The 22,960-nt window shown below is 38.3% G+C and overlaps 1 protein-coding gene across 5 annotated transcripts in view; it reads right to left on the reverse strand.

Annotated features, from left to right (window-relative positions):
• Nucleotides 1–22,960, reverse strand: part of HDAC9 (histone deacetylase 9) — a 484,789-nt gene that overhangs the window by 197,870 nt on the left and 263,959 nt on the right. For 4 of the 5 annotated variants that reach the window (XM_075746058.1, XM_075746055.1, XM_075746057.1 and 1 more), the window contains 6 exons: nucleotides 12,554–12,685; nucleotides 9,611–9,726; nucleotides 3,829–3,951; nucleotides 1,845–1,892; nucleotides 1,198–1,408; nucleotides 571–788 (listed from right to left, as the gene is read on the reverse strand). In XM_075746058.1, the coding sequence (XP_075602173.1) occupies nucleotides 571–788; nucleotides 1,198–1,408; nucleotides 1,845–1,892; nucleotides 3,829–3,951; nucleotides 9,611–9,726; nucleotides 12,554–12,685 (848 nt within the window). The remainder of the gene's footprint in view (nucleotides 1–570; nucleotides 789–1,197; nucleotides 1,409–1,844; nucleotides 1,893–3,828; nucleotides 3,952–9,610; nucleotides 9,727–12,553; nucleotides 12,686–22,960) is intronic. The other variant, XM_075746059.1, reaches the window with a different exon arrangement.

Consider the following 22,960-nt stretch of genomic DNA (forward strand, 5'->3'; position numbering starts at 1 on the left):
ATATCGCCATATAGATAATGAACTTTCATGTTACTAATTGACTTACAAAGAAAAAGTCGGTTTGATAAAAGCCAATACAAAAATTATCCAGATGTTTAGTAAGTTTCTTACACAAAAAAGATAAATTAAATCAGCTGATTGAGTTTATATTTACTCCACATACTAGTCCACAATGAAAAAGCTTAAAATACAATTCAAAGGCAGCTGAATAGAATGACTGCTGAAGCTCAAAAGTGCACATCAAAAAGTTGGACAGAAATCTAGTCATCGTTAAGGCATCATTTACTGTTCAAGAGGAAACCACCTGTAATTTAAACCTGTAAGATGTTTTCAATGCTATTTTGTTGAACTGTACTCTTACTGATGTCAAGAATCACAAATTACCTTTGCAGTATATTTCAGAAAGCTGAAAATGAAGATCTATAGAAATGTATACACCAACTATACATAAACAAGATACTTGTGCAAGAACCTGTCTACTGTCCATGCTCACATGGCACCAATACCCAAACTTCCTTATTAGTTTTCAACCGTTACGTTTATTGGAAATTCCTTACTTTGGGAACTCACCTTATTCATGTGGATCTGCTGCTGGTACTGTTTCTGCTTCTCCAAAAATTGTTGATGTTGCTGCTGGATGACCAGCTGGGCCAAAGTACTCTGAGGAAGAGGAGCTGACTGGGTTCGATTCAGTGGCCTGTGACGAGGCAGTTTGTGGGCAGCTCTTATGCCAGGTGAGACTCTCTCCTTTGCTGCTAAAGGAGACTGTGGATGAAGAGGAACCGCTCCTGCAAAACAGGGACATTTCACTCCCGTGTAAAGAACAACAAACTAACATTTCTAAGAGGAGAGAAAGCTTTCAGCAAGAAGAGGGGTGTATATTGCAGAACTTTGCATTAGTGCTGATGCAGTGGGACGTGTACCACGTGCCTTGCCATGCTGGGAAGTTCAGCAGCTGCAAAAGAATGTGATGAAGTAATCATTTTCTCTTTTCTGTAATCACTGAATTCTTTCAGGCTAACAGACTGGAGCAGAATCACTAAAGGGGAAAAACAAAGGTGCTATCCTTTTTTCTCCCACCCTTCCACTCTTCCCAATAGTTAGGACGTATAGTATCTGTATTACCACATTTAATGTGAATATAAATGTCATGAAAAACATCTTAAATTATTATTGTGTTGAAGCCTTGATCATTACCAGTCACAAGAAGTTTTTGCTGTCTCATTTGTTCTTTCAGTAACAGATGCTGCAGGAGAGCCTGGTGGCTGCTATTTGGCTTTCCCTCCAAAGCAACGTGAGGATGAGTTGAGGACGGAGGAATGCTCCCCCCATATTGTCCAGCCAAGGCCACTCCTTGTCTGAGCGACTGGGTCTCCCCCTTCTGCTTTTCTTTGAATGACGATGAAGCCTGTCAAAGAACAACGGCACTGGTAACTGCTTTTCATAGACCTGGCCATTTATATCTCTGCTTGATTAAATGGTCTTATGTCATACTTTATGAACACATACAGAAAAAAAGGTTAACATCCCTGTCTTACACTTTGTGAGATGTAAAGGGAGGAAGAACATGCCAGTTAAATGTAACACTGCGAGAAGCTGAGTAATGAAACCACTTGAAAAAAATCAGTAATAAAAGCCAAAGCATAAGGAACTACTAGTTAGACCATTATTAATGAAAAGACAAAACCTATCCTTTAAATTCCTAAAGACCTTCCCACAGCCTCCTGCACAGGAAAACAGGGGATCAGAGGAAATAGTTTCCATTGAGTTTGGAATAGGCAAGGTTGGTTTTTCACATAACTTTCCATCAGACAGCAAGCCAATCAGCAAAACAAAATAATTACCTGTAGTAGTGGGAAGCTATTACTTTTCCTGGAGCACTCCCTGACTCCCTGAAGGACAGCACAAATGTAAGTTTTACCCTTTGCAAAGTAAATTTGTATAGTTAAACTCTTATCTACAGAATCATCAAGAGCTGTTGAACGTGTGTGGCATTTTAAAGTGCCCCTATAAATTGCACAGTTATTGATTTAAAGCTTTTGGAAGTTTTGGTCCTTCAGCATTGCAAATGTACTTTATATTTCTTTGTTCTTTGTCTAGTTTTAAAAATATTATTTCTTTAAAGAGCAGTTACAGCAGAATAACAATTTTTACAGCAAGAATAATAACCTAACAAAATGAAGCATGTTGAGGCTTGCAGATAATCACTTATAGTATCTCATGGTGAAAACAGTATCTCTGATAATCTAAATTCCATAAATTCTAATGAGGCAAACCAAGGTTTTCATTAATAATTTTTTGGGTGTATGTTTACTTCACACTCTGCTATCACCCCTCCCTGAAAAACAAACACCAAAGTAAACTTTACATTCAATTTGCAACTGCTTATTCTGGTAACAGAAATAAACATTACTTGCATAAATTCACCTCTCTGTTTTTTCTAACGCCAAAAGTAATATCCAGTGCCAGCTGGCCACATCAAAAGCTCCTACGATTTGAGTGAGAAAATTAAACATATTTTCATTTCCATTTTAGTGTTATAAAATTACTTGGAAGCTAGTTATATTTTTTTGTGAAATAGCTAAGAAATTTTTGATCATATCAGCTGGAAAAGTAAGCACTACTTTTCATGATCAGTTAAATTTTTCCATCCCTTAAAAACAATAATTTGCTTATAAATATCTCATGAAAGGCTCCTAGAGAACTGATTTAAAGCTTACACATTTTTCTTTGCAATGTTCTATATCTGATGTTAAAATGCTGGATAGCAGCAATATATTATTGGTGTGAACAGTAAATGCACTGAAAAAGCTATAAAATAACATGAAACTTTTACTTGAAACTACATTTAGCACTGGAATTAAGTAGCACTTATTGCAAACCATAGTGGATTGTATATAGTGGTTTTGTGGGTTTTTTTTTACACCATGGAAAGCTGTACTTACACCCCTAGTATTTTTATAGAAGTTACCAATTCACGTTCTAAGAAATTTAAACTGCTAAAATTTCTTCAGAATTTATACATTGTCATATAGAATCACCCTATAACTTATAGGGTGATTTTACATTTTTTGCTGAAAATCCAAAAAGGTAAGTTCTGACCAGTGGCAAAATTTTCAGGTATTTTACTAAGCCTCAGATTTCACCTCTAGGTTACTGTAACTTGGTCTAGATCTAAAGATCCTTTTCCATCAGGATGGATTTCCATACATACCATGTCTGTGTTTTCGAAGATTTCACATACTAATTCAACATTTAGTTCTAAGTAAAGGTGATAGCTGCAGACTGAACAAAGGGCATATGAATATAACTTGTCATTAAAATATTAAGCGTTGTTCACGTATCACTGATTTTATACCTCTGATTGATAGTACGCCCCTCAAATAACAAACCTAGCTGCAGGAATACTAGATTCTTCCCCTACTATGTTCCAGCTCAGATTAGGTTGCTACTGGAATCTCATAAAAAGTTACAGGTGCTGTACTTTACCAGGTAGCGGTGATCATATAATTTGAATTTTTATACTAAATGATCTCCTCATATACTTCCCACCATGTCTGAAATCTGTTATCTGATTTGCAGACATAAATGCAATGCATGTGGCCCATACATAGCTAAGCTCCACACTGGCAATTGTTTATTTGCAATTAAGAATGATTATTGCTTTCAAGTTGTGCCCTTAAATGTTCAGATGTTGCCCAATGCAAAGAAAGGTCTGGTTCCTACTCTGAATTGCTTACATTCCAAAATGCTAAAAAAAGAGAACGGTCAGAAAGTAGGTTTTCTGGAGGCAAAAGTAGACAGGAAGATTTGAGACTGGTCACTTACACTGATTTGAGGTTGTACTGCTGGAAGTCCCAAGGTAATGTTGGGTAGAGAAGGGGATGTGTACAGACTCAACAAGTTCACTGATTCATCCTGTATCAAAAGGCGTTGCTGTGAAACCAGATGCTGGAATAGAGAGAAATAACACAAGTTTAATCTCTGAGCTTTTTATCTTGGTTATTTTATCCTCATTATCCTGCTACACTGAAAGCCAGTTATGTATCATGCATTGGTTTGCATCCCAGTGGGGTTCCAGATAAGAAAAGGTACTGTCCCTGTGAAAAAGCTGTTGATATTTCGTAAGAAAACAACTGATATATGTCTGGGATTATTCCTTGGTTAGTAAATCAAATTTCCATGCAAAACCAAAATCTTGAGGATTCCTAGACCGTCTCTTCTCATCAATTTCTCATCAGCTCAACATCATTTCTTACCATCAATTGCACTTTCACTACTAGAAACTCAGTGGGAATTGCAGCCAGTGAATTAAGGAGTATATCAAAGGTGTCATAAAAGTGGATGTACTAGACATTTACTTTACCATGGTGTTATATTTTTTCTTGTAAGGTATGAAATGTGGTTTCTACCATGTATTTTCTTACCCAGATTGTGATATGGGGATGTTTCAGGCACATTATTTACCTCCATTGACATGGGAATTTTCGGCAGAAAGTGAGGCAAATTGCCATATCTGCCATTTAAATAAATGTACTGTCTCTCTCTCCATATGCATATATAGAAAACCAGCATCCTGTCATTCGCTGATGGTGGGATACCCCTCACAGCCTTCCTAATTCCCTTCAAGTTACAATCTATAACACTTCTTTTGAAGCCTTGTGACATAATTTTCAAGGACATGGAATTGCTGATATATTTTTAATTACTGTCAAGTAAAACCAGACATTCTACAAAGATCACCCTCTGCCTTTCCATTCTAGATTTATTGGGAAGAAACATTAAAAGTTGCATTACCACAACAGGAATCTTTCTGAAGCCTTTGCCTTTCTGCTTTAACAGTGATGTTTTTCAACATGTGGTCTAGTATAGTTGCTTGAATTACATTTTCTGTTTAACTCTTGCTTCCCTCCCAGAACTTTAACACAATAAGAGCTACAAAGGTCTTATTAGACTTAGGAACTCTGGCATGATATGGTCCCCAAGGGAACAACATCCTTGAAAAAGAATACCCTGTGTAACAGTATGACACAGTGACTGCTTTCTTCCCAAACAAAAAGCATATGGGACTCCAATAATAGACCACCTCCAAGAGGGATACTGCACACTCGGGCTTTGACTAAAGTAAATATAATAACTTGTCAAGCATGTTGTGGGGAGCTGTAGATTTTCCCCTGGACAAACCTGGAATATCAATTAACTCTGCAAAATACTTTGTGCTAATACAATGCAACTTCAGACCATCAATGAAAAGTGGTTAAGCACAAAAACACAGGATGTTATTCCAAAACATAACCTTCCTCATACAGTTTGTTTGGAGATACGACCTATCACTGAGACAATAACAGTAGAAGTCTATCTCTGTCATTTTCTTTTGGTACCCAGGGAATGTCAACAGATAGCATACAAAACAAAGAAGCTTCACTTGTATATTACACTAATTCCTGGCTAACAGTGTCTTGCCTTGATAACATCCACCTTTGACCATGAATAAAATCAAGTACGTCAAGACTATGGAGATAATATTGAGGGAGACTACAAAGATTTAACTGAAAAAGGACACTGCAGGAGCTCTAATGTGCTTCCTACAATATAATCAAATTTGTAGCAACTGCAGCATCTATACAGAACCACTTCAGAAATGCACCTTTTCTTTTTGGGTTTCAGTATGCCACTATTACCTTCTAAGATTTGAATTAACAAACATAACAGTGACAAGGTGTATAGACACAGAAAGTGTGTGTAAAGGACATCCCCGCATTAACGTCAGGCATGCTTGTTTCATGAGGCAGAATCAATCCCGTTATGTACTGTGGGAGTTTAATGTTGAAAACAGGAATTTGTTAGTAAGAGCATTTCCATCCAATTTTGAATACTGCTAATAATCAGTAATTTTCATTTGGGGAGGTAACTGATTTTTAAAAATATTTTCAGGTAATATTAGCCAAAGAGTCAGTAAACCTCATTTCCCCGACTAAGTTTAGTAGCCCACGTGCATAGATTGGGGTCCTGCATATGCTGAGGCACCACTGCGTGACCCCAGCCGCAGCTTCTCTTTTTACACGGTTGTCAATGCCTTGAAATGGTGGCACAAACTGGAGTTGCCAGCTGTGTCATTTGGCAGCACAATGGCTAAGCCATGGTCCTCCTTCTACATGCAGAGCTGATAGTTTGGATTGACACCTAGACTACCCCAAAGAGCAACTGTCCTACTTGCTCCTCTATGTACTTACTCACTGGGTCCATGGATCCCGCTTCCTGGCGCTTAAAATATCCTGTCAACAGAGTTACCCTCTTTCTTAAACTAGAGTACAATAACTAAACGTAACAGTACATGACGATCACCAAGTAACCATGACTAGTTATAGCACTTCTGTTTTGGTACCAGGACCCGCTGCGAAGCAGGAATACCTGTTTCACGTGTGCATGTTTATATGCACGTTTACACGCTACGAGGGGAAGAGGACGTGGTTTGGCTTTAATGCTTCTAAATTGTGGAAGCTTGGACTACCTAACTACAGTTAGGTAGTCCAAGCTTTGAATACTCACAATTTCATTCTTATTTCTTAAGGCATTTGGGGTGGGGTTTTTTTTGCTAATTAATTAGACTCTTTTCACAGACAGTTGAAGCAAACTTCACTGGCTGGTCAGAAACCTACACATTTTCCCACTAGCCACTTGCAAAGAAGAAACACTCAAGAAACTGAGTGTTAGAGACGTAGTGCTGTGGGGTTACACAAAGCAAGTATGCATTTCTCTGCTGTGCATGTCATTTATGGCACCTGTATAATTGGGTGATATTCTAGGACATGCTGCTCTGCAAAGCACAAATGAAAGAAAATGATCTGAAGCCCGCTTACAGCATTTGGAAACTTTCCATTGTGTTCAATGGCTTTTGCCCAGGCCGTGAATGCCTAATATTCATCATTGCACATGACTAAGGCAGTTGTCCCTCTGAACTCAAGGGACGTGCTGTGCAGCGGCTCAATCCTGCTTGCATTTCTCATGCAAGTAAGATTTAGCCCCAGCACAGCAGGTGACCTGAAAGTGTACAGCATGCTACAAGAGACAAATAGCTACTGCGGTGAACCTTGATGATACTGGAGACAACTGGGCCTAATAAAAACAGTATTTTATTTATAAGGTGCAATTAAAATCCTGAGTTTAACTTTCAAGTTTCATATAATGAGACCAGTGTTTTAAGAAATGGTACTGAAAGTACCATTAAGGGAACTGTGATAGTAAAAGATTATCTGCAAAAATGTAGCATTTGCAGTGCACCTTTATTCATTCAAAAAAATGTAAATATCTACCCACCAGACTGTCTGCTCCGGAGAGTAAATCACTTAAAAGTCTCGCTATTCAAATGGGTAAGGCAAAAATACTCTAAAAATCTGTTTCATTACTGATAATGCTCTAATTCTGTCTATGCACTAGAGTATAATCATTTACGGTATTGACTCATGTTTTACTGGTAAATGGCTCTCTGTCATAGCAACCTGTTTTCCCCCAGCAAAAAGTGTTTTATTTGCTGCCATGAAAACCGCGGCTATCCACCCACTCAAATATGAGCACAACACTTACTGCAAATGTCACAACAACGATTATGAAACAACAGCAATGTGAGTCATGCGGGATTACAGCAAAACAAGTGATATTTTGGGTGATTTTGGAACACTTATCCTATTATTAGAAACTTCTGTACTTCGTGTATCTGATGAAAAATTGATTAGATATATAGCCTTTGAGAGCTGGAAGCTAATGCTAAACTAGAAAAGAGATACGGAGCAGTTTGGCTGCTGTTAAACTACCAAAGAAAATCCCAGTGAAATCATAATGCCCACAGGACCCAGTATTAACAGTCAAGTAACCAGAGAGGTAAAGAAATCCCCAATTGGATCCAGAAATTGAAGTCAGTACTTTCAGCTTCTTAGCACACTTCCAGCGAGCTAAGTGACCGACTCCAGCACGCAGAATCCAACTTGTAAAGGAACTTTTTAAGCTCATTCGAACATCTGAGACTATATGCTGGGGCTATAACTTCTGATGTCTGACACAGCGATGGCAAATGATATGCAATGTGGTGTTCTACTAAGAAACAGAATATAACTCTGCTGGTTGTTGCTACAACCTTTCCAAATCTCCCCAAACAGATACTGCAAGCCTGACCAGATGGTACATATGTCTGATGGTGGTTCAGCACTGTGGGCAAATGTCCAGAAACTGTAATCTGCAAAGTAACAAGCACCATATATCAGTCTAAGACATTATTCCCTTTGCATTTTGTAGTATCCTCAAGCCAATAAAAGATCTAATTGGACAAGATTTCCAGTTTAATACAGCACTAAACCCCACATATTACAAACTTCTATCTAAAACATTCCCAAGATTAAAATACACCATTTAATTCCACTGAACTAGGATCTGATCTAGTCCAAATGATGGATCTTACTCTGCATCATTTACCTTGCTTTGCAATAACATACAGGGGGGCTATGAGGGAAGACCACATGTTAGCCATCAATGCAATTTTTTTTTCTTTTTGGTTACGGGCCAGAGAGAGGCTACTAATCAGTGTGCAGAGGTCACCCACCTGCCCCCTGGATCATAGTTCACACACACAATTAATTCATTATGGGGAAAAGTCACTGCTGGAGGTTGAACTGCCCATTCCAGGTTTTTTTGAGGTGAATGTCCTGCCACTGACCTGGAGAAATAGCTCCATTAGCTAAAACTCTGTTAAATCACATTTTCTTATGCAATTTTTCTAACATAAACAGTATAAACCAACAACTAATAGAAAACCTTGCCACCAAAGTAGGAATTGCTGTAAGTATAGGCACTGGATACAGAATATTGTGGAATTTGGTTCTCTCTTAGTTGCATTAATTTATCGTCCCTTTACAATATTGCCACAGAAAGCATGACTTAGGCATGTCACCTATGCTAAATGAGGTTCATCACAACTGATTTACCATCTGCATTCCTGTTGTAATAGGCACGTACATGTGAAACAGAATAAGGAGTAGTTAAGTTTCCTTCTGTGTACAATCTCACTTTACAAAACAAGTATCCAAGATTCCTGGCAAGTCAGTTATGTTTCTAACTACTGCCCTGATAAGGAAACCAAGGTACAGTAAAATAAATGGCAGATGTGAAAAAGGATTTAGTCACCTAACTTCAATACTGTAATTAAAAAAATCTACTTCTGCAGCCATATGAACCTGGGACCACCTTAACTTGTGAGTGTTAGGGTCACCAATGCCTAAATCACTTTTTTGCACATGAAAGTTCTTCATCAGCATTCAGCACTGTGCACCTCTTCAGGTTTTCCCAGGCGGTAATGTTTGGCGACGCAGATGCTTCCAAATTCCTTCCATAGCTCCCTCCCACTCTTCCAGTAGCATCACTGCTGCTTTGGTTTGGACTTTTGTTACCAAAGAGTCTTCTGAACATGCATCTCTCACATGAATATGTATCTCATCTACAACATACTGTGATGTCAGCCTGCAGTGTCCTGGTATTGTGAATATCCTCAAATTGAAGTTTCAAATCTCTCCAGACTGGAAATCTGATCAATTATCCACCCAATAAAGAGAAAGAGTCTTACCTCAGCTTGAATGTTAGATGGTAAAACTGAGGTTTCGTTTTCTGTTACACTGCTGGTCGGACCATTGCTTGGGGAACTGGGACCGGATCCAGGGGAGCTGCTACTGACTGAGGATTCTGAAAAACAGATTAAGCATACATGAATTTCACACTGGAAAGGAACACATCATCTTGATTAATTGTATACTCTTTAAGGCACAGGTTTGGGTTTTTTGCTGTTGAAAAGTATCCATTGGTTATGAACGAGCTATTTACTTACAATAAGTATTTTTACTTCATCCTCCATTTCTTTTGGTTTTTGTTTTACAGTACTAATGAGGAAAGATACTCTTGGTCCTTCCCCTTCTGATCTATCTGCTTCACAAGGGAAGAATTTACTATTTATTTTTCCCACAAAGATGGTATGATACTCAGTATCAGGCAGAGATACAGACATAAAACTCATAATGAGTAAAAAGAAAATAAAGTCTTTTCTTTGTAATTGCAGAGTCCTGCCTCTAAGAGATCAAAACAACAGAGATAGCAGGCTTGCAAAGATCATGATAACGTCATCAATTCATGCAGCCTACTGCCAACCCCTTTCTGTTTAGAAAGGGGATGAGCCCGTTGTGACTAATCATTATATACACAAGTAATAATGGGAAAATATACACCACCTTCACTACATCTTTGGCACAAGTATGAAGGAATATTTACAGCATACAAAAATCTTAAAATAGCATTTGAAAGGCTGTATATTATCTTGATTTAAAATTTCCCAAGTTCTGTCTAAGATAAAGGGGAAGAGGATGATTTTGTTGTGTGTTGCTGTATTGAGTTGTTCTAATCCTACACTGACATGAATTAGGTTTATGTAATGGAAACATTTAACAAGGTTAAAGATGGAAGAGCACAGCATTAGTAGAGATAAGCCTATTTCATGGGACAGCTTTCAAATTAAAGTACTCAAGAAGTTAGAATAATTCATATCTAAATGTGGCAGCAATTATTCTCTAGCCAGTTCTTTGCTTCTTCACTCTTTCTGCCTTAGTTCACACACAGAAATATATCCTCACTTTGACTGAAATTACTTCGAGATTTCCTAGCTGTTTCTTGGACCTGTTGCTCTTTCCTACTAGAGCTGACTTTGATTTACTGAAGTGAATCCATACCCAGCTATACTAACTGGTCAGGTAAAGTTCTTGCATTGTATTCTCACTAGTTTTCATAGAAGAGCAGAAACACAAACTTAATATTCTCAGTTTTTTTAAATATTACAGTAGCACTTTTTGTATAAATAGACATTTAAATAAAGGGTTATTTTCAGTTAAAGCAATTGAAAAAAAAAAGGAGAAAAAGACTTCAGCCAGAAATGTTTGATCAGGGAAGTTTTGATTATGAAAGGTGCAAAATGTCATATAACCGATATTAATAATTATAATGGCAATCTGTAAGGCTCCGAATTATTGTCAGAACTAGGAAGAGAAGGTTTCCGCTCTTTCAACAGCTGCAGAAAGAACTCCTGGGATAAGTATTTCATTGTACATCTTGCCTGTGAGCATACAAAATATGAAGAAAACAGCTAGAACTAAGGAAGTGGAGATCAAGAATCTTGTAAGAGCTTCAGCAAATGGAAATAATAAATCATCTGTAAAAAATTCTAATCTGGAAATAATTTATAGGGAAATTATCTCATTTAGTTACTTTCACACTTACATTCACATCCATGTCCCAGTTTTACACATGACATACTGTGAAAAGTTGTCATGAGAATTGCATGTATGGGGACACGGACATGAATTTTTTCATGTTGTGTTATATTTCCATCTTGGTGTGACATAATTCTGACATACCAAGTGAATTCAGATACATGTCTGACAGACTAGTAACGGTTGCATAAACATATGGCCTGATCGTAACATCAGTTGAACAAGCCATGAAGCTACCAAATATCAATGCAAAGTCAAAGCAAGAAACGTCAGAATGAGGCCAAATACTGTAAATGCTCTTTCAAATCAACAGATAAGGCCTGGGCAGCATACTAATCCTAAGGACTAAAAATAAGAAGACTTTAGGCTGTTTGGGAACTCGGGTGCAACCCTGCAAAATAACATCCATGACAAAATTTACCACTCTGCAATTCCAAACATGTGAAAGAAAGCCTTAGCATCCATGGTTAATCCACCCTGTCACTTTTGAAGTTCAAGGGCAGGAAGAATATTGAAAACAAACACTACTTGATGACAAATTTTTACTTTGCTTTTTTCCCCCTTTTAATCCCACCATATCCATAATTCTGTATTTTTACATGCTAAAAGTTCCCTTTCAATTACTAAGAACACTTACTATCTGCTATGACCAATAATATGCCACTGAATATTTAAATGTTTCAACTCTTTCTTCTCAAAAGACAGCTCGGTGAGCCCTCACATCAAAATCAACTAAACTTGACATTTTCCAACAAGAGAAACCAGAGGGATAGAGCCAAACACAAGACTCCAAAATGTCCTTGATTAATCTAAGTAATACCAGATAGGTGGTTTTGTGCCTGCTATTAGCACCTGCATTTTCCATCAGAGATGGGAAGTGGGAGATGCAAGACCTAAAATGTTGTCCATGTACAAAAGACACAAATTAAGGCAAGAGACTATTCTTGTTTTCTCCTTGATGTCCCTTGCCACCAATAGTCTACTACCTATTTGCTCTTGTAGTTGGTGTTGTAAAGTGCTGGTTTCCAAGCTGGTTTGAAAGTATGGCTCTCAAATTGACAATGACTTTTTGGTAAGTGGTAGAAAGCTGTAGATTAAAAGCTATTTACACACAACTATTTATTTAATATGGTTTTCTTTTCAGCAGCAGAAAAAAAAAAAGATACAATCATTTGTTTAGCAGTTTCAATTCCAAAATACCATCACTATTCTGTAAGCAGTTGCAGCTAATACAGGATTTCTCCATTCTTAATTACCTGTCACCTCGAAGAGTCGCTTCTTGAATGAACTGACAACATTTCCATCCTTCCTCCTGAGTAAAGGACTGCTTCTCCTTTCTGTCACCTTTTGTTTTAACCTTGAACGTACCTTCAAATTGGGCTCTGAAGCTGGAGATGAAGAGAAGAAAATAAATGATTACAAATCAAATTACTGCTTGGTGTCAGACACCACTGACATTCCCTGTAGAACCTCATCTGATCCAAGGAGGGCTCGAGGCAGAGATTTTACTGCCCGTCCTCCCCAGCCATCCCGCTGCTCTTCATACAACTCCATTTTAGATGGAAAGCTAGGAAAGAAGAGAGCTGAAAAGCTTCAGATTATGGTATTTTTTTTTTTCATCCCATTTCAACTCTGAAGTTACCCATTAATTACTGTTAATATCATAAGTATTAGAGATGAATGCGACTTTTATTCTACATCATTTTTATCTCTCTTGTAGGTGAAAACTTGGATGAAAATACAGCTTGGAACTTGGAACCTTATAATTGGATTATGGTCTGATGACAGAAATAGAGAGAAGCCTCGACTGGTGCCTTTTGATTTCTCTTAGAAATATAAATTATGACAAGCCTTGCTGGCAGAACATTTCTTGGTCAGCAATTTTAGGCCCAGAACTTCAATGTTTTCTGGGTAACACACCAAACAACTAGATTTATGACAGTGTCTTAAGAACATTTACACAGAAAAATATATGCTCTGAAAATGAAGAAGTAGAATTGATTCCCAGAAAACCTAGGATTATGTTTAATGCACCTTGGGCAAGTTCCACCTTTGTTTCCTAAATGGACACAGTCTTTTCACATGAAGGCTAGAGATGAAGCCCTGCTGTGCTTTTTATTTTGTGATATTTTTAGCATGATAAAATGTTTCATGTACTCATTTATCTGTTCTTCTAAGTAAACCCTCTATCAAACAGACTGTTAAGAGCTAGTGAAAGATAATTGTGGAATAGAATTTGTTTATATTTCTCTTTCTGGAACTGAGGCTTGGCTAAGCAATATCTCAAAATAGAGAGAGCTGGAAACTGGGATCAGTTCTCTCTCCTATGCACAGACATAAGCCCAGCCCAAAAGAAGGAGTAAGAGTTAGCAGAAAAACAAAATAAATGAAATCTTCATTCAATTCAGCATTATGCCACTTGCCACTTTGGGGCAGGAACTCAATTCTATGCTTCTAACTCCAGTCCCTGCCCAGCATGTAATATGGCAGATTGGTTTCCTTTCCTGCTTTCCCCCTTGTTCACTCAGGGATGGGGACATTAGAAATGCTCACGTGAGTGCAAAGGGGCTGCACGTCAGCCGGAGTGCTGCTGTGGCCTGTGGTACCTGCAGTCGCAGGCCGCCTTTGTCACAGACCGCATCGCTCTCGGCAAGCACTCCCTTCTAAGTGGCCTGTGCCTTGAGCGCATTTCAGACCAAGACACACGGGCTAGCACAACACTAGAAATCTTTAATAATAAAAATATTAACAGGACATTTATTTTTTATCTCTTACTACCATTGTTAAGACCAATGGTTCTAGCAATGGAGTACAGGTGACTTGTTTGCTGTCTAAGATACCACTTGCTATGAAACTGAAAATATAACAATGAGCTAAGATTACTCTACATGCTTTCACCACAGATTTCACCCAGCTACAATAACGTATGGAAGAAAAGGTGCTCACTCCTTTTCCACTTATGGTTATTTTGATTTATACTATTCCCTACTCATAAAATTTAGGAGAACGTTTCCATATCCATGACAGACTAATGTGATACAAATCCTCTGCAACACTCACTGGAGAAATGTTCCACTTCTATATGAATGTTTCATGCTCAGTCACAGCAATTGCCTGTCTATTTTTACCACATTCCCATCATATTCTGCATCTGAATCAATCATATAAGCAGAGAAAGCAGACTGATGTCAATTCCTGAATTTATGAGCCATCTGAGAAGACAGCCCTTGCATGAAAGACAAAGGTAATTTTTAAACGGAAATAATAAATTTAAAAATTAAAAGGCATGGAGAAGAGTGTTTTTTTAAAATTATAAAATAAACTTCCCAATTAAAAAAAAAAGCGCCTAGGTTTAAAGAGCATTTGCTTCAAATGCTGGCTTTCTTGAACGTCTCCCATGAGACACTTCCAACTTCTAACATGGTACCAACTAGGACTCGATGGCTGGCAATAAGAATTCAGGTTTCAGTGCACTAAATATATAAATTTAACCAGTTTGAGGATGTCTGCTCCAATGGACAAAATGCAGAACAGGGAAGTGGTTTCTCGTCTGTCGCTGAGGCATTGACTTGGTGTGTGACTGTAGAGGTCACTGCACTATCCTGCCCCACCAAAGCTGAAGCAGAATTATTGTTGACTGCAACAGGTATGGATCACAACAGCAACCCTATGTGCGTCAGTGCACTCCTACATGAAGGCAGTAGAAACACATTTGTAATTGTCAGCTCTTTTCTGATAGTTTAAAAGACAAAATTAAGTATTTTAAGCTTCAAGGATAGAGCTGTGGATTAAAATTATAAATGTATATACATATATATACACACACAGACTGCCCCAAAGCACATACGTGAGATTATTTAGAAATTATTTTAATCCTTTAACTCTGAAATGCAAACACGTGAACAAAAAGTGAAAATAAATTTTTCAAACATTTTCTTCTTCAATTAAATTGTTCCCCTAGTATTTGCAAGGCACTTGGAAAGCCTTAGTGGCAAATGATGAAGAATTATTATAATTAATCAACCTTATGTTTCAAATGAACATTTGGTTCAATCCTTTAACTAGTGGTTCTCAGAAGTGGTCTATAGAGGGATAATGCTCAATTTAACTGTTTTGCATTAGCCACCCCTGTAAGTATTTCTGCTGCTCATTATTAGCACCTTTGTTCAGCTTAATTAATCCACCGCCAAGATTGACTATGTTCATCACCCAAAGGTAGTCTCAGTGTGGAACAAGAGTGTCACATGGGGAGCCAGTGCTAAATATCTTCTGAAGCTAAAGCTTTACTCACCAGCTTGCAGCACAGTAGCTTCCTCACACAGATGCAAGCCCCTAAGAATTAACCTTTTTTGCTCCATTAATACCACAAAATCATTGAAAAGACCTTCATACAGTCTATTTCTTTATGCGGTGATTCAACCATAAACCAAGAGTCTGACTCAGCAAGACAATTAATGCACATGGGTAACTTTCTGTACACCAAGCATCCCACTGGGGTCCAGGACTCAAAACTAGATTAATTCTACCTCACACAGTATACATCCCATATCTCACCTTCCTGAGGAAACAGGGCCTCTCTAAAGCACTGGAGGTGCTGAATGAGGAGGGGTTTACTGGGTTAGATGCCTGCAACTATAGTGGGCTGAATCATCTGACCAAGAGCCAGAATGCCAGAGACAGGAGAAAAACAAGACGACGTGGCCAAGAGCGTGGCTGATGAGGAAAACAGGACTGCACATTTTCATGGCAGCGGGCTGGTAGGTTGGGCTATTCATCTAAAATCCTGCTAAGAACCAGTATATATATCTGATATTGGTCTAACTGGTCACTATTAGCCTAGCCTCTTTGCTTCGCAAATCTTTGCACATCTACTACATTTAGCACTTTGGAAGAAGTAATAATCAGTTCCCACTTGGAGAAAGGGAAACTATTTCAGAGTGTTTTGTTGCAAAGAAAACAAAAAGACACAGCTATTTTCTCTGAAGACCATCAAAGCCCATGTCATTGATCTCAATGGGAATCAGTTAATACCCACTTGAGCGATTCACTTGAGCGGATTTCAGGAAAGACTAGCCTGAAAATGACTTTGTTTATGTAACTGCAGCATAATTTGGAATAATGAGATGTTGCAGTAATATGGCTTGTTCAGTCTCATTGCTATTAACTGGCTTATTCTCTTTTTAGTGCTGGTAATAATGAACCGGTATTACTTTTTAAATGACTGTTAAGTAGGAAACAGGATTGAAAGACACAGAAAGTAATAGTTTAAACAGCAACGGAAGATATCACAAGCAACCCAGGGATCGGTCACCTAAATCCTTGGCATGACTTGTAATTACCTCTACAGAACTAAGAACTTTGGTCCTAGGTGAAGATGACAGACAGCATCTCAATGATTTTTCTCATCTTTTATGGCAGCTTCATATAGCAGGAAAGAAGTAAGTAACTGTACTGCTAAAAATAGAAAATGTACAGGCCTCTATATAGGTAGACAATAATTTCATCACAACAACCATCATTGCTCAGGTGAAAGAAAACTACTCTCTCCTGTGTAACATGATACTTAAACACAAGCATGAGAGATAGGAATATGATTTGGTGAAGTCATTATGTCCTATACTCCACTTTGCTTAATATTAGCAATTTGCAGATACTAGCATTAAAGAATACAGCCTGGGGCCAGATTGCTCCCAAATGAGCTGAGGCTTTTTTAACAGGGCTTTGCTTCACTGTTTCTTTTCATTACACACACAGAGATATTTAAGAAGAAGGGATAAAAATCCTTTCTACGCATGGGGAGAGGACACATATATGAAGGGAATGTAAAAGATAATAATGCACTACTTTCTGATGGTTCCTGGAACACAGTACTACTTTTGTATCAGAAGAGCGTGTGCCAACTTCAAATCAGCATTTAATGAACCCAGGCAGGAAATGGGGGATGGGAGAGGGTGCATAGCGAGCAGGTCCTCATCTCGAGGCTAAAGCCATATATAGGAAACCTGAAGAACAGAAAGTGAGCTTTTGTCCAGACTTCGAAAGGCTCTGAAGTGAAAGCATTTCCTTTTCCTCACTGGCAGGCTCGCTTAGAAATGCTGTGGGGCAGTTGAGGTAAATGATGCTAAGTTTGGCAACAAAGATTCCAACAACAGCACAAGCAACAACAGCAAAATTCACATCTTACTGGAGAATGATAAATTGTTCCCTATTGCCCAGGCACCAGCTCTTATCCCTAAGATCATTTTGAAACAATAACTTGGACTTCTCTAACATATTTAAGTCAACAGAAACAACCAAGAAACAAAGACTTCATCATCTTGAAGTAAATCTTCACTGGTATTCTCTATTTCTCTAGCTGTCATTTTTTTAAGCTGTGAAGAGTCACATATTATACCAATTTGAATATATTCTATGCTGTACTCCATGCGGGAGTTATTAATTGTTAACTAAGTTATTTTTTTCCTGCCTTATATCTAATAAGTATCAATAAAGGAACACATAGTCAAGGAATCTTTCTTTTTTCACACCACACAGGTTGTTATTTTTTATACTATTGTACCAGGGACCCATGCAAAGACAAATATTATGTGCTTTACAACACACAACCATGACAGTCCGTGCCTGAGATAGCTTAAAGTCTAAGGACAAAAGGATGATGTATGGGTATAGACCATCAGAGGTACAAGAGAAAATAATGAGATCATACTGGTTGGCATGATGGTAGTATTGCCGGCATACCAGTGGCTTATCCTTTGTCGAGTTTCTTTCTAGCACTGTGGCCCTTGACAATTTTCAAGAAGATACTGAATGTGGATAATGAGATAATTTTGAGATCTCTGTCATGATTTCACTTGAAGCAGGAGGAGCAGAATGGGAGAAAACATACTGTGAAGAGATACTCATTTCGTTGGGTCTACTGTATAGCACGACAGGTTCCTCGTCCATACTTTGGGCTCCCAGTCACTGTGCTAACATACATAATTAACAAAGCAGCCTGCCTGTCTGTGCCATGCCAGGACCTGGAGATCACGGAAAAAGTCAAATCCCACCTTACTACTGCACCAATGAAAACAGCCAAAAGAGGCATATCTAAGGTTCCTGAGAATCTAGTCTGAAGGCAGTGGACTAGGGAGAAATCTCCCAGTTTCCCCCTCACTGATGTAGGCAGAATGAAAGGCACAAGATACTCCTATGCACCGTCAGAACAGATAAATGAGAAGATAATCCGGGCTTCCTCACCAAAACTATGAATGCAACCAAAGCCAGGCAGAAAGCTAGAGAGGTAGAGAACATAGGTCAAGAACCAAAACTGCTTCCAACTTCCTCAGCTGCTTTGTGGAAAGCTGCGAATGAGTTTGTCCTTCTGAGAGACCTGATGGTCTCATAGTCTTTCCTCTGCCATGTGTGGTTCTTTCAGACATGTAAATAGTCTTTGCTCTGCATGGAGTTTCTGACTTCTGTTCTGGCTTCCTGTAGGCAGCCACAGACTGTTTCAGCCACCTCCACATAGCCGAATATATTAGGCATAGGCAAGATGAGCAGTGACTTTTTGTCACAGAAGACCACGTCCCAATATAAGACAATCCTGGACAATGAACATGTGGGACATCCTCCCCACTGGCTGACAGACTGGGAGATACCAGCATGTAGTACAATTCTGTAAGTTCAATGACTTCTAAATTCTGATAATTTAAAATGCTGTTTCTGAAGGAGTTTCAAATTAGATTCATGAGACTGAAGGCTATTTACACATGCCCTCTAAACCTCTTCCAAGAACTACATGGACCTGACCGCTGGGTGGTCCCAACGAGGCGGGAGCACCAGATACAGCGGTACAGGATGGAGACACTTTGTTTTTCTGGCTTGCATCACCTAATGCGTTTTCAGCATATACCGAAACTGTTTCCTGTACAACCATTCGCTTTAAGGGGAGTGCTGGTCATATCCGAAACCCTTTAGTCCTTTGCTTTATTTTACTTTTGTAAAAGGTAGAATGCTTTATTTATTCAGACTAAGGTAAATATTCATTCCCTAAATAAAAAAACAGCTTTAGTGAAACACATGGTAAAAGAGCTAATTAGATTAGAGGGGAACTCTCAGCCCTTCAGCTCTCTTCAGGCTAAGGAAGCCAGTTTAACAAGATTAGCAATTTTTCATTGATTTCCTAAGAAGGTTAAAAAACGAAATATTCCCCGAAACTATTTTAAATATCTAAGTATTCCTTGTTATTCACTGCAGTCTGTATGAAACATAAAATTTGTATTTTATTATCCATGCAAACGAGCATTATCTTTCCAGGAATGACTTATTGAGTTAGATGTAGGAATTACTTAGTGTATTGCTTGCATTTAGCCAGAATTAGAGACCTTTGTATTTTTCATGAAAGGCTGATCAATGTGATATATTTCCTGTTGATACCTGTTCTGCATGTAACCTGTGAGGCAAAAGAATAGGTCTCTTAATAGAATTCTTAATTTCTATACCTTAGCACAGAAACATCATCTCCTTGCATTTGCACCAACCAGGCTATATAGCGGTTTCAATGAGGCCATGGTTTCACTGGGCCTCTTGAGTCCTCATTGCATGCCAGGTCTGCTGAAACCACGGCATATTATTGCTACGTCAGCTCCATTTTAATCTTCTTCCATGTCAACTAATATTCTTTTTGCAATACTAAATAGGGTATTAAAAAACAAATACTACTATACTGTCTTGAAACACAGAATAAAAGAACAAGGATATTTTAAAATTAATTCTCATCTTCCCTGTACATCTTCAGATTCTGTAATTTTTTTGCACTTTTATAGCATTTATGGGAGCCAAACCACATCTGAATTCTCAGGCGGTGTAGAGAAGGTGAAACGGGTCATTTAATAGAGGGCATCCCTCATTTGAATGGTAATAACCAAATTTAGATACGCATGACTGGCAGTCCTTCAGGTTAGGTCTCCACTGGTTATTCTCGCCCCCACTTCTGACTATGTACACCAGCCAGTTCTAGCTGGGAAGAAGTAATGGGAATATAATACCATACTTTCCACAAATACAGCAAATCCCACTCTTCAGCCTAAATTCTCCTCCAACATCCACTGAATCACTAATTTAGCACAAGAAAAAATACTTTCTTCAGTGAAGAAGTGCCAGAGAGAATCCTCTAGCCCCAAAAGTCAAGGCTTTTGCAGGGTCATAATTTGACCCCTAGATACATGAATTTTTTTTTTTTTTTTGAGTCATGTTCATGATTATGTTTTCCCTAAGCCCCATACAAGAAGGAATTAGTTAATAGGGTGATTAAACCCCACAGATTTTAACCTAGGAAAATATCCAGCAGTGGTAACTCATTGATGGCAGGCAAAAAGTATAATCTAATATTTCATCAACCTTCAGAAATTCATGATGAAAACCCACCACTCTCTCCCCCATTTTAACGAGGCGTCAATGTCATCAGTAGATGAGAGCTTGGCGGGTCTAGATTGCTGAAGTGTACTCTAAAGAGTTGTCCAAAGGCAACACAGAGTACAGGATGCCAAGAAAACCAAAGCAACCAAAACGCAGTATATCTTACGTTCCTAGCAGATGAGAACTATGGGAAAATTCAGCTCAAGAGTAGGAAGGCACTTCAGCTCCACTGAAGACAAATGAAGATAAAATTGGCCCACAAGTTGTCTGGACTTTCAAAACATGTTTGTCTAACTTCGGTAGGCAAGGTTGACTTTGTGAAAGGATTTTTCCATGTTAAGCGAAGTGAAGAGAAAAACCCAACCTGTTTAAATTCTTAATTAGACGTTGATACTGCACCTTCACAATGAAACTCAATTAAAACAAGTTTACTTTTAGATAGGTTCTTTATGCTCTGGGATATAATTCCAGTCCCCTACAACTTAATTAGCTAAATATACAATGTAGCCTTCCATCTGGTAGAGTAATTTAACAGGAATAATTGTGCACCACCATAACTCAACGAGACACTGAGGAAAACCATTGAAATGCTATTTCCTTTCCTTTGGAAGAGAATTATGTACAATTTCAGCATGCTTTGCATTTCTAACAGTTAAAGCCAACAGGGAGGTATCACTCTCATTTATATTACTTTCCCATGAGAAAATCAAAAGCAAAGTACAAAGCTTGTGCCGTTGTTCATGAATGGCTCTGTAATACTGACTTGGCTTTAGCCAGAACATGTTATTTGGCAGCTAAAACCCTTAATTAGAATTGTGGGTTTGAACAGACTTTTCAGTGAAACTATGTTTTGCAGGACTTTGGAGAAGTGCAATCTTCACTAACCGACGTCTTCTATTTTGGATGATCTGATACCACGTGATTTCCACTTTTCACTTCTCTGTCTGTTTCTTTCTTTTTGCCATCTTTTAGATGTTCTTATTTACTTTTCTAAAAGTTTTCAACTGTCCCTGCCCTAGACACAGCAGAAGAAAAATCCTAGTCCCACTGAAATCAAACTGGACAGCTTCTACTGACTTCAAAGAGTCTCAGATTTTATATGCAATATTTTGTTACTTATTTATCCAGAGGGAATAGATTTCGAAATTTCCATTAAAACCATTCCACTTAATTTTCAATGGACATTACAGTCTTAAAATGCTTTAGATTTTAGGACCGCTCCCCTGCTCCTTATTGAAGCTGTTTCCTTTAGGTTCAAAAGTCAAAAAGGTGTCTAGTATCTGATTACCTGCTTATCAAAAACTTACATAAGCTACTTGTTAATGCTAATTTATGAAACGTTTCTGCAAACATACACAGTTTGTGTAAGAAAACCTTTATGTAACCACATGAAGCAGAACTTTGTAATTCAATTTTGGCTATGCATTGGGCAGTAAAAGGAGAACTAAGATAGTATTTAGACCAAGACTGTATAATTAGGCTAGCCGTCAAGAAGGTTCAGTATCTGGCACAACAGAGTAATTACTGGCAAGACAGAAGGTGATGTATGTACAAATAGTGGGATTTTTGCTAAAACAGAAATACAGTGAAAAACCTTTATCCATGTCATCCTGAAACTGAGTAAGAACCACTCACGCATAACACCTTTGCTTCCTGCAATTAAAATTAAGTGTTAAATAAAATATATTAGAGGAACAATCTTGCACTGATGGGAAGGCTACAATGGTCTTTACAGGAATGACCCCAGTGATGACTTCTGCAGAACCCTAGCGCAGGCCTTGGCAGCTTTCACGATACCAAAGCATACCTACACAAGTGTTTTTTTCTCTCTGACAGTGTCATTAAGTCTACCCTAGCATTCACTTGTATTTAGTTTTAAGCTATCTCAAAAAAATTCCCCTCTAACTAGAGTTAGAGTGACAGCGCATCCCTCCTCACCCCCAGCTTAGGGGGCTGCAGAACCCTGATGGACCTGAGACGACTTGCAGCCCAGCCCAGTAACTACAATGGTATTACATTTCCTGAGAGCTGCTGGCTCCCAGGGGCTCAACTCTGATTTGGCCCGTTCGTTACATGAATCCGGAAGAAGCTGTTAACAACACTTTGCTTCAGATTCACTCTTCAATTGCAAGTGAAAGTTTCTTCTCTTTCTAAAACTTCTTACTACTGATTATGCCCTCTCAACTCACTGATAGCGAATTCAGGAAGGCTAAAAAAGTTTGGTGATTAATGGGAAGAGAAGTCAAGAAAAAGAAGGGATGGGA

The sequence above is a fragment of the Balearica regulorum genome, chromosome 2 (genome assembly GCF_011004875.1).
Source record: "Balearica regulorum gibbericeps isolate bBalReg1 chromosome 2, bBalReg1.pri, whole genome shotgun sequence".
Taxonomy (NCBI): Eukaryota; Metazoa; Chordata; class Aves; order Gruiformes; family Gruidae; genus Balearica; species Balearica regulorum.